This window comes from Melanotaenia boesemani, chromosome 13 (genome assembly GCF_017639745.1).
Source record: "Melanotaenia boesemani isolate fMelBoe1 chromosome 13, fMelBoe1.pri, whole genome shotgun sequence".
In the NCBI taxonomy this organism is placed as follows: domain Eukaryota; kingdom Metazoa; phylum Chordata; class Actinopteri; order Atheriniformes; family Melanotaeniidae; genus Melanotaenia; species Melanotaenia boesemani.
This window is the reverse complement of record NC_055694.1, coordinates 6,898,769-6,910,203: the sequence shown is the minus strand read 5'-3', so window position 1 is coordinate 6,910,203 and position 11,435 is coordinate 6,898,769. Positions and strand designations below refer to the sequence as shown.

The following is an 11,435-nucleotide window of genomic DNA, read 5'->3' as shown; positions in this document are numbered from 1 at the left end:
ACAGCCTGATGTCTTACACAATCCTACTTCAACTGTGATAGCAATAGCCCAATAAATGAAAGTTTTATACAACTTTCCCTAAAGGTATGTCCAAAAATTCTTACTGTGTAAAAGCCTGTCGACAGGAGGCTTTTTTCTGAAATTATTACATCAAAAGTGTTAAGATGCAAACTAGACATGGTAGAGGAGCCAGAACTGCCCACCACATGGCATAAATAATATAAATAAAAGACAAATCAGTACATTTCCTATAATTGCGTTGGGTGAGATGCCTTCATTTCATGATTTTTGTTTTGATTGTTTGCTGTCATCACTATACTGTAAAATGCTTCTCAGCTTTCTAGCGATATATGGCATGTCCACCTACACAGCTACACAGCACTTGTGTAAGAAACAAAATGATGTAGACAACAGCTGATAATCCACCCTTCGTTGTTTTAAAGGGCTAATAATGCAACTAAAAGAAAAAACAAGAGACAATGACAATATAAATCAAAGATGTATCAAGCTGTGTCAAATACCTCAGAATTTTTACCGTTTCTAAAAAATAGAGAGGCAATGTGCTGATATCTAAAGTTTCTTATTAAAGCTTCTAAATGGTCAGAAGTGTTTATATTTTATTTTATTTTTTTTTAGTCTTTTGAGCTCTGTTCCAATTTTGATGCCTTTCCTTGAAAACTGCATATCTATAATAATCTCTGCAGCCCCATGGTCTAGTTGAATGCTTTTGGAGTCATAGTAAAGGGTGATTTGTTAAGATGTGTAAATATCTGTACATGTGTTACTGGTGTAGATTAAATGAAAATGGCACATAGCACAAATAGAAAAAGTTTCAGGCTTGCCTAAAAAAAAACATTTCCAGAATTAATATGAACAATTCTGTGTAATGATGTAGCTGTAGATTTTAATCTCAATCAAATCATATGTGAATATTATCTTAAGCAGAACAAAATTAGAGAAGTTTTAGTAGACAGTTTAGGCAAGGTCTACAAAATGGCAATATCACTGCTGCTTAAATTCAGATGCAGAACAGTCTAAACAAATCGGAACAGATGCACAGATCTGCATACTTTCTATTGCCCTCTACTGACATTCAGATAACAGAAACAAAGGCAACAATTTTTCCTTTCATTGCAAACACAATGTTAATTATTAATAATATAAGTGAGTCAGATAATTTATACAAGTGACACAAGTGTTTCCTGTTGATAGTGAATCAAACAGGTGCATCATTCTAGTTTCCTTTCATTCCTCTGTGTAAATATTCTAATCTGATAAAATCTTAGATTAAAAAAAAATACAGTGTGTAAATCAAAATCATAAAGCGGCTAATGAATTTATACAAATACAAACCTACCCAGAGATATGTGGCCAATTTAGTGAGTATGGATCTAATTCTGGATTTCACCCTAATCAAAAAAGATGTAATTAATTAATGAGATAATTCACTGCCACGCATGGCAGGACACACATCTGTGCAGCGGTAATGGGGAGGGAGGCAGAAAAGCTGAGCCGTGCAGCACTAGTACTTCCCTGTAGCTGGCTTGTCAACAGTGCTGGAATCCAGCACAGCTTAAAAAAAAAGGGTCCAGCGCTCCCAGACGCTCTGATAACCTCTCCTGTGCTCTATGCCAGCCCTCGGCATTTGAGTACAGTGGTGTTTCCACTGCAAGGAAAGATCTGAGGCTGTTTGAGGCAACAGAGATGACTTGTGGGAGGCAGAGCCTGTACAAGACAAACATAAACTGTGCCACTTCATCTGAAGACAATGGGGGACAGGACACCGAGTGTGCTCTCATCCACATCTCCATTGTCTGCCCATCTCTTTTACTCCTCCTCCGAGCACGGAGCATAAGCGGGGTGAAAGGAGGAGGGGAAGGGAGGAGGAGGGGGAGCAGCAGGGGGGAGATGGGGGGGTGGCTGTGGGGGTCTGGCTGTGTTCTTTTTCCTCTGTCTGTGTGCGAATGCACAGACGGTTCAGTAGTAATTTGATGTGTGTCCCCGGGGACATTTGATGGATTAAAGCTAAGCAGCTCCATTTCGCAGCACCACCTGATCTTCCACTGCCTGTGCCCCATATAAAGGCTGGCGTGATTGCTGATCTCAGCTAGTCTGACAGTCTCTCTCTCCCTCCTCTCTCTGTCTGTCTCCATCTCTTCTCTTCCTCACTGGTCCCTTAAGCCTGCTGCATCACAGGAGCTATCCAGTGCTGAACAGGATCGCTTTTATTTTTTATTTTTTTATTTTTCAGGAGGAAGCTGGGGGAACCAGAGAGAATCACACAGCATTGCCGTCAGCCTTGTTCTCCACCGGTTTCCATTTTCTTTCTTGTCTTATGTTTTTGACCACATTAACCACAAGGATTACCGTCAAGCCAGCCCTGCTTGTGTGCTTCTTCAGAGAGTCTTTTATTTTCTCTCATGCGTTTTTCTCAGCTTTGTGTTTTCATCCACTGAAACATGCCCCGCTCATTTTTGGTGAAGAAGATCAAGCTTGATGATTTTTCTTCGTCCAATGTGGCCAACTCCAATCATCATCACCACCTGGATGACTCGTTGACTTTTGCACGCTCCATCACAGACTCGGTGACCAGCCTCGGGGTTCGTCTTAGTGAAAATGGTGAGTTAACATGCCTCCAGTCTGCGCCGCTCCAGTTAAAGATGTGCTAACACTCTGTGCCTGTAAACAGCTCCGGTGCTGATTTCAGCATGCCTGATATTTCCACACAGATGGTGGCCTCTTTTGTTTTGTTTTGTTTTATTTCGTCTTGTCGGGTGAGATTTTTCTTTGAGTCAGCCAACATTCTCGTAGTGTGTAAATTGAAGTGAACCATTACATGCAGCCAGAGGACATTTTTTATTTATTTATTTTTTTTTCACCAAGATCCTAAATAATCCTCTCCAGAGGCACCCCACCCCCACCACTGTGCTCCTAGACTTTTGTTTTTTGACTCCAGTGAAGGACAGACACAATTCAGGTCACAGCCACGGATTAGTTTATGTAAATAGGGAACAAAACGTGTGTCTAATCAGGAGAAGCTCCAGTTACGTATGTGTATGACTGCACCAACCCTGTGTTAGCTGAACATGCACCTGCTGACGATATCTGGTCATCATGTGGACTAAAAAATTCATGAATATGAGAGATGAGTATCAGATGATACATTTGTCCTTAGCTGTTATTGTCCTTGAGTTCCCATCATGGTCCGATCCTCCCTTGCCCCCCTCTTCCCATCCAAATGGAGCATGCACACAGTCTCCCCACCCCCATCGCTCCACTACATCTTTCTCTTCCTTCCGGGCATTTGAAAACTAGCAGGGGTTAGAGTTTCAGCCATGCAGGCCTATTGCCGCCACAAGAGACATCAACACACTGTACAGTTAAGCCAGGAGGGAGGTGGGGAGCTGGGCTGAAGGGATGGTGAAAGGAAGGAGACAAAAAATGCTTGGGGCAGCAATGAGGCTGATCACGTGATTGAGCTTGTACAGTAAACATGAAGAAAGGCACATAACTGCACTGTGGTCAAACACTCTGACTGGCCACGCTAAGCTCATGTCAGAGAAGAGGCGACCTTCACTTTCACAGTCTGCTTTAAGCTGTCGCTTCCATTTTGTGACCACGTTTAGAGGGCCATATGTGAGCCTTTGTTGTGATTTCTTAAGACGTTTTCACAGTGAGAGACACGGCAGTCCGCAGCTAAATGTTGATGATGATAGCCACCTGTTATTCGACAGTGCCTTTAACAAGGTGACATTTAAAGGACCAGGATTAGTGCATTCAACTATTTTTGTTGTTTTCTTGTTCAAAAGACAGATATGCAAAACTAAAAAATATACTGTTTAAGACCAGCTCTGCTGATAATTATATATTTCCACCAAGCATATCTTTAAAACTTGGAATGAATCTCATTTAGTCTTTGTGTTGCAGATTATTTATTTTTAAATTATCCTTTAATAATCCATTAGTATAATTTTTGACACTCTCTATTGTTCTTGAATCTATTGTTCAACACCGTGGAAAAACAGGCATTATCATAAACAGGAAAAGAATAATAAGGCACCATATCAATGTTGACAAAAACCATTTAATTTGAACAAAAGAATTATCCTTTTATGCTGAGTCAAAAAAAAGAGATGACATAAAAGAATACTCGGTGGCTAAAAACACCTAACATCAGCACTTCTGCTGTGCAGGGAGATTTTCTTTCCCCCCATTGTGGAGACATTTGACTTGAGTGTCTGTCGAACAACAAAGAGGGGTGGCTGAGAGGGTCCATTAATTACATGCTTGCTTTGCATTACAGAAATGAGCCTATGAGCTGTAAAGGCTGATACAGCGTGAGTCCTGAATGATGAGCTTCGTGTCTGACCTTGGGTAATTGAAACATATAAACACCTCTGCTTGAAGTGATAGTGCACTGTGGGCTTTGTTGGTAAAATCCTCTGCAAAATAAAGGCCACATTGTTGAATGCAATGCAAAGACCCTTCAGATAAATTCATGGTAGCTCATAATGTGGCTGTAAAACCGGTGGATTTAACTGCTCAGCTTCAGCAGCGTTTAAATGTTTATTTCTACCTGGAAGAAATAAAGCAAAGACAGAAGTGTGTTTCCTTGTTATGTTTTTTTTGTTTGTTTGTTTCTGAAGGGTAGTCATGCTCTCTTAACGATAAACACCATCTGTGGAGTTAAAAACTGAAGCCATGCAGAGCAGTAGCACAGCTCTGTTGTTTCCCTGACCTGGGTGTCATGGTCATGTCTTTGACTGTGTGAATTGAAACCATTGCGAATGGAGAAGCTCCAGTAAGAGAGCACTTATACTGATTTCTTAATGGCTTGTTTCTTGAAAGTACTTGAGCGTACTAGCTGCTGTAGACAGGTGACCCTCTTCACAAACAATATGCCTGATGCCATGTCTCACATTATCAGTCCTCAAGCAAACTGGGTTCAATAAACTATTATTGTGTGTTGCGGATACTTGATCCGTTCCTCGCATTATTTCTAGCTTCCCCAGCGTTCGACTCTTCAACAGCTGCACTATTTTACAGAAGATAGTCTATTGATCAGTTCAAAACTTTGAATTTCATTAAAAAGCAGTCAATACTTAATTTCCACTGCTTGCTGCACACAGTGCAGGAATGGCTTTTTTGCTGGAGTTATGCACTAGTTGTCTAAGGAAAGATTTTTTTTTTTTTTTTTGTACCACATTTCACATTTGCACCTTCAAAATATCAACCCCGGAGGCAGAGAGCTTTTAGTATGTATTTAGCTCTAGATATCTGTTCTATCTGGGCCCATTTAGCTGCCAGCAAGCCTTTTAACTCATCTGGCAATGAGCTGCTTTAGAGGGAATGTAAGGACTAAAATGATGCCAATAGAAATATGGCTCTCAGAAATCATGCTTTGTACTGTTACAGACACTTAAATTTGTCACAGTGCTGCATCTCATTTAAACTGTCTTAATAAAGTAGAAAATCCTGCATGATGTCTGGTCCAACATGTGTATTTGTTTGTGGCAAAAAAGAAAAACAAAGCACAACATGAGAAATTATGAAAGCCTTGAAAAGTCATGAGAAATAAGGTTTATGTTAAAATGCTGGCACTCAGAGAAAGAATGTCTAATCAATGAGCCTGTTTTATTCAAAAGGGGTTTTACTTCCCATCTTCCTACACAGGAGATGTCTTTAAGGAGCTATTATTCATCGTCAGTGTAAAACTGCAACCTTCCTAAACACAGTTGAGTGTGTCACGTTTCCCTGCATCACTGAAGTGGTGTGTGTACAACCTGAGTTCTGTAAAAAATGCTATTAGATCAGTGCTACCACTCACCCTTTCCCCATTTACAAATGGGCAATCGTCCAACATTATAATCATGTAATCAGAAGCATGTCACTGTGTCCTTATCCATCACAACCTCAGGCCAACTCTGTTTTCGTGTCTCTTACCCAGGATACATACAGGATTACATCACACCATCTGTATACCAGGGGGAGAAGAAGATGGAGCATAAGTTGGCTTCACCGGTGTCAGACCCCCTGTACACCCAGGTGAGCAGTGGAGAGGAGTACTGCGACCCCGACCTGAAGCACCCCGACAGCCCCCAGTCTGGCATGACAGCGAGCGGCTTCTATACTGGTGAATCGGAGGCCCTGGCCGAGGGTTACACCATGGATGCCTTCTTCATCTCCGATGGGCGCTCGAGGCGGAAGGGAGACGGGGAGAGTCGTGGGGGAGGTTCACGAAGCAGCAGTGCTAACGGTGGGGTTCAGGAGAGGGGAGCCGGCGTGCCTCGCCACACCTGCAACGAGTGTGGCAAGACGTACGCCACCTCCTCCAACCTGAGCAGACACAAGCAGACGCACCGCAGCCTGGATAGCAAGATGGCCCGCAAGTGTCCTACCTGTGGTAAAGTGTACGTTTCCATGCCGGCGTTGGCAATGCACATCCTCACCCACGACCTCAAGCACAAGTGCGACGTGTGCAGCAAGGCCTTCAGTCGGCCGTGGCTGTTGCAAGGTCACATGCGCTCCCACACGGGGGAGAAGCCCTTTGCCTGCGCCCATTGTGGCAAAGCCTTTGCTGACCGTTCAAACCTCCGCGCCCACATGCAAACACACTCTGCCTTCAAGCACTACAGATGCAAGCGCTGCAATAAGACCTTCGCTCTCAAGTCCTACCTGAACAAGCACTATGAGTCAGCTTGCTTCAAGGGCTCTGCAGACGAAGATGACTCTGGATCAGAAAACTAACCACGAGGAAGAAGCTTAATTTTGAACCCCTGTTGTAGGTTCACAACCAATAACCCTGTTCACTCTGCCCTCCATGCCTTTTTTCTTCCCTTTTTTTAGAAAGCAATATTTTCACTGAGATTACGTGAAGAAACTAATGATTATGGCAAAGACAATTTCAAAAGATGCTGGATTTTTTTCCCTGCACAGTAGCTAATCGTCCACAGAAACATACAATCAAACAACCTTCCCCCAAATAGAGACTGTAGATGATAGTTGTACACATTTCAGCAACATGTGCTCACATGGATGTGGGAGCATGTAAACACACTCACATACACATGGACAGTCACACACACACACACTAACGCACTCATGTACGCACATCCACACCCACATAAACACACACACAAACACAATTATATATGAGGCCTGGCATGTGAATTTTTATCAATGACTATAATGATATTGATATCAATAGTAATAATATTTAGATTCCTGATATTTTATAGGAAATAGTAATGAAAAAAAAGAAAAAAAAAAACATAAAAAAGGACTAACAGTGTTCTTTTGTTTTTTTAGAGACAAAATGACCTCTTGTATTTTTATGCTGCTTTTTATTTGCTAAGAATTGAATTCTTTTGCAACTGCCAACATGAACTTTTTATGAAAATGTGAACTATGACAGTATTTGCAAAAAAGGGAGATCGTTTTAAAAGGTTAAAAAAAAGACAACCCCCTTTTTTCCACACCAATGTTTTAATTCAACGGATGTTATTTTTCTATTTGATTTTTCTAAATTTATTTTTTTGTGCTTATTATCCCTTGTTGATCAAAATAATCTTTGTAACTGTGGGTAAAAAAAAAAAAGAAGCTAATTTTAAATAAGCTATAAAAGTTCATAACTCATTCAATTCAATTCTGCAAGAGCAGTGATTTTGAAAAGTTGGCCTGTTGAACAGGTCATCGCTCACGCCGTCGGATCTAATTCATAGTCTCATCCTGATGTACAGACTTGGACAAAAACACTGAGAACTAGACCAAATGATCGAATAAGTGCCATGTGCGGTTGACTCTTCTATAGCAATGAAAACTTTCGTTGTTCTTCCTCCACCATGGTGGCTTGCATAGACTTTGCTGCCTTTATGGTGCATCTTCCGATTTTAAGCAATCTCCAGCCAGTATTCGAGGTGCTCCCCCCTCCACCAGTATTACCTCAGAGTAAAGGTATAGACTCACACACCCTCAGTTACAAAGTGACAGTGAAATTTTTATGTTTTGTCTGTTTTATATGTCGCTAAAAGCTCCACCCATGGTTTAGATGCATACCATCTATTTATCATGTAAATACTTTATTTATCTTCCTATTTATCTATTTATTTATTTATTTATTCACCCTATTTTTGTGTATTTATTGAAGACTCGCTTATTTATCATGTATTTATTTATTGCTCATGATTTAAAAAAACGAACATCCATTGACCTTGTAAGATGCTGCTGATCTTCAAAGAAAAATGTTTATATGCATGAAAACTGTAGAAAGTCCGAGGGACTTAGTTTTTAAAGAGGAACAATGTACAGTAGCAGTGCTAGAAAACTTCCAACAAATGAATGCTAAGGGATTTTTTTTTTATTTCGTGGCAATAACTATGACTGACAAAGCAATGGACATGTAAAACAATCACAGCTGTTCTGTTTTCCATAAACTTAGGGCAATAAAAAGAAACCATGAGAACAAAACATGAAAATACTGCTTATCTTGCTGTTTCCCCAAAAGCCCACCACCTCTGTTGGACTGATTTTTAGTCCTTTTTTTTTGTCTGTAAATCTAACAATTCGGAGATTGGCAGTAAAATGAATGTATCCTTAAAAATGTAAAATACAACTAAGACACAAAGTTGAGGCACAAGAGCAATAATTATCACGATAAACAAATCCTAAACTGATGTGTCAGTTTGCTTGAAAAAGGCAACCTAACTTAGCATTATCATTTTTATCATTTGTTTTAACAAGCAACAGGATAATAACTCTCGTTTAGGTAACTGGAATTAAAAATAATTTAAATACAGATACATTTAAAACACATCCCCAAAGTATCATCGGGACATTTTGGTTTTGTCCTAACCACCACTGATAGTAAAGAAAGTTTAATTTAACAACACGCAGTAATTCATTTGTCCCGCATCCCTCCCCCTCCCCACCAAACCTGTCCTAACTGCCTCTAAACAGACGCAGCGAGGATGAGATGTGCTGAAGTGGGATTGGCGGAGGGTGGCGGAGTGTGGGAGGATAACAGGTGTTTGTAGACAGACTGCAGATAGGGAGCGTAATTGAGTCGGTGAGCGACCTCCAAGGGGAAGGTCAAGCACCAGCAGGCAAATGCACTGTCAGCTATTTGCATATTCCTAATGGAAGGCACCGTCGCAGTGAACGCTGAGCTCGCCCTAAAAAACAAAAACACCAAACCGAGGAGAAAAGAGAGCTTCTGCTCTGTTTGCTCATCCTTTCCTTCCTGTTTTTTGTTTCGCTGTTTTTAACCATCATCATGTCTAGTGCTACAGCTGAATCACTGCATGAGAGCAACCAAACCACCTGTCTCCTGATTAACTTGCAGAGCACACAGTCTGGCATGTTGCGAGACATTTAAACAAAAGCAAAAATCTGAACTACCAAAAGATTATTTTATGTTTTTTTATTTTACTATGTAAAATGAATATAATGTATCTCCAAATCCTGGAAGTTTTGTTCTAATAAGGCTGAAAAAGGCACTGATATTAAAATGATCAACTAGAAAAGCACTGTACCAAGTAGGCTTGTATTTAAAACTAACAGATTTGCAGATCTTCCCCTGAAAAATACTATTTACAGAAATGGAGGCACAATTTGATTGCATTTAGATGTAGGGAAACATTGTTCCTCTTTGATGATTTTGTAAATATAGTTGTAAATACATCACAGCAATAATATGACAATGCATGTAGACATTTAATTGCTCTTTTTCTATTCATGCTGTCTTTTTTTTCTATTTAAAAAAAGACGAATACAGGTACCAACTGCAGTCTGGGTGGCCATGCGAATCAGGGAGTGTTTTGATTAAGAAGCTATTTGTTCTAAGTTAGAAAAAAAAATCTTCCAACTCTGTGTATTCTCAAAGATTTGATAATGTTCTTTATGATTTTTCTGTTCTTTTCTATTTTATTTTTGTGCCCGGCTTGGCTGCGCAATGAAAAAGTGCCAAAAAGTATGATTTCCATGACAAAAGCCTTCAACATATGGTTGGCTGCTTGAAACCTTCCATATGGTCCTCAAAGAAAAAAAAAACTGATTAAGATTTTCCACTTTCTTTCTCATTCTGTCTCTTTCCCTCTCTTTATCTTTCTCTCTCTCTCTGTTCCAGCTGAGTATGAAGAAACTTAAGCCATGATTGCTGAGGGGTGTTTTGATTTATCCTGTTCTGCTCCAATTAATAATGATGACAACAATAGCAATGATAACATTAATAAAAACAATAGCACAAGGAAAACTGCACGTCCACTTGTATTTCTTTTAGAATATGAATTTTAGAGTGATCCTTTTGGATTTTATTCATGTTTTATCATTTTATTTTTATTTGTGCGTACACCTACGTATCCTGGAGATGTTCACACTTAGAAAATTATGAGTCTGGTTTCAGTTTGGAGTAGTTCTTGATCAACATTAACACAGTGGGTAATTATACTTAGACAGCAATGTTCCATCAGCTGCAGCCTCCTCTGTCAATGTTTGCATGATTTTATGCGCCTTACTGACAGTTTTTTAACTTTTCATTTCACAGGAGAAAAAACAATATTCTTAGTTTTTCACAGCAGCTGAGAGCGGCAACAGTTCGAGGACCTGACAACCCCAATATAGCTTTGAATAAGAGTTCTTGAGATGTTGGCGTTCTCAAAAGCGGAGGCATCTGTTCCACCACTATTAAGCCCTTCCTGGTCATTAAATTTTAATGGAACATTGATTTTATTCTGGAACTACCCTTCCTGAGTGACTGAATAGCCAGAAAAAAATATGGAAGAAAATAAAAATGAATCATGACAGCGGACAGGGATTATTATTCTGGGGCTTTTCTTGATTGGTTTCCAGGGAATATACAACACTTGAATTCAATCGCTTGTGTCCTTCAGTGTCCTCCAGCAGCAAAGCAGCAGTATAATGAGACAGCAGGCAGAGCAGAGCCGGGACACAGTGCTGTACACCTCTTTCTTCAATGAGAGGAAGCAGTGAGCACGCTTACTGTTGCTTTTATACTGAGTATGCTGCTCAAGTTTAGCAAAATAAGTTGTCACTTTTTGTTTTGGCATGTTGACTAACATGCAGCTGATGGTGAAGCATCTCAGGATGTTGCAGACCGCCGCTCATCAACATTCATGTGTCGTACTCACTCAAACTTTACCCCAGCAGATGTTGTCCCTTATCAGGTTTTATGATGAAAGTAAATAACTGATTTCATTACATGGCAATGGACTGTAAAATGGGGACCCATGGAATCCAATTACATCACCCGTGGGTGTGCCGTGTGTGTAACAACAATCAGCACAGGGAGGCAGGTAGGGCGACCGTGGCCCTGCATACATATACCCACTACACTCTACAGAGCGGCACAGCAGCCAGCGCCTCCCACAGCCACTCACACTCAGAGCACATCAGGTAAATTATTAAAAACAACCTGCAAA

The 11,435-nt window shown here is 40.4% G+C and overlaps 1 protein-coding gene across 1 annotated transcript; it reads left to right on the top strand.

Moving 5' to 3' along the window:
- Positions 1–1,983: 1,983 nt before the first annotated feature.
- On the top strand, positions 1,984–10,243 carry scrt2 (scratch family zinc finger 2). The gene is made up of 2 exons (XM_042003453.1): positions 1,984–2,619; positions 5,948–10,243. The coding sequence occupies exons 1-2, from the start codon at positions 2,460–2,462 to the stop codon at positions 6,745–6,747; spliced, it is 960 nt and encodes a 319-aa protein (XP_041859387.1). The 5' UTR covers positions 1,984–2,459; the 3' UTR covers positions 6,748–10,243.
- The last annotated feature ends 1,192 nt before the right edge of the window (positions 10,244–11,435 follow it).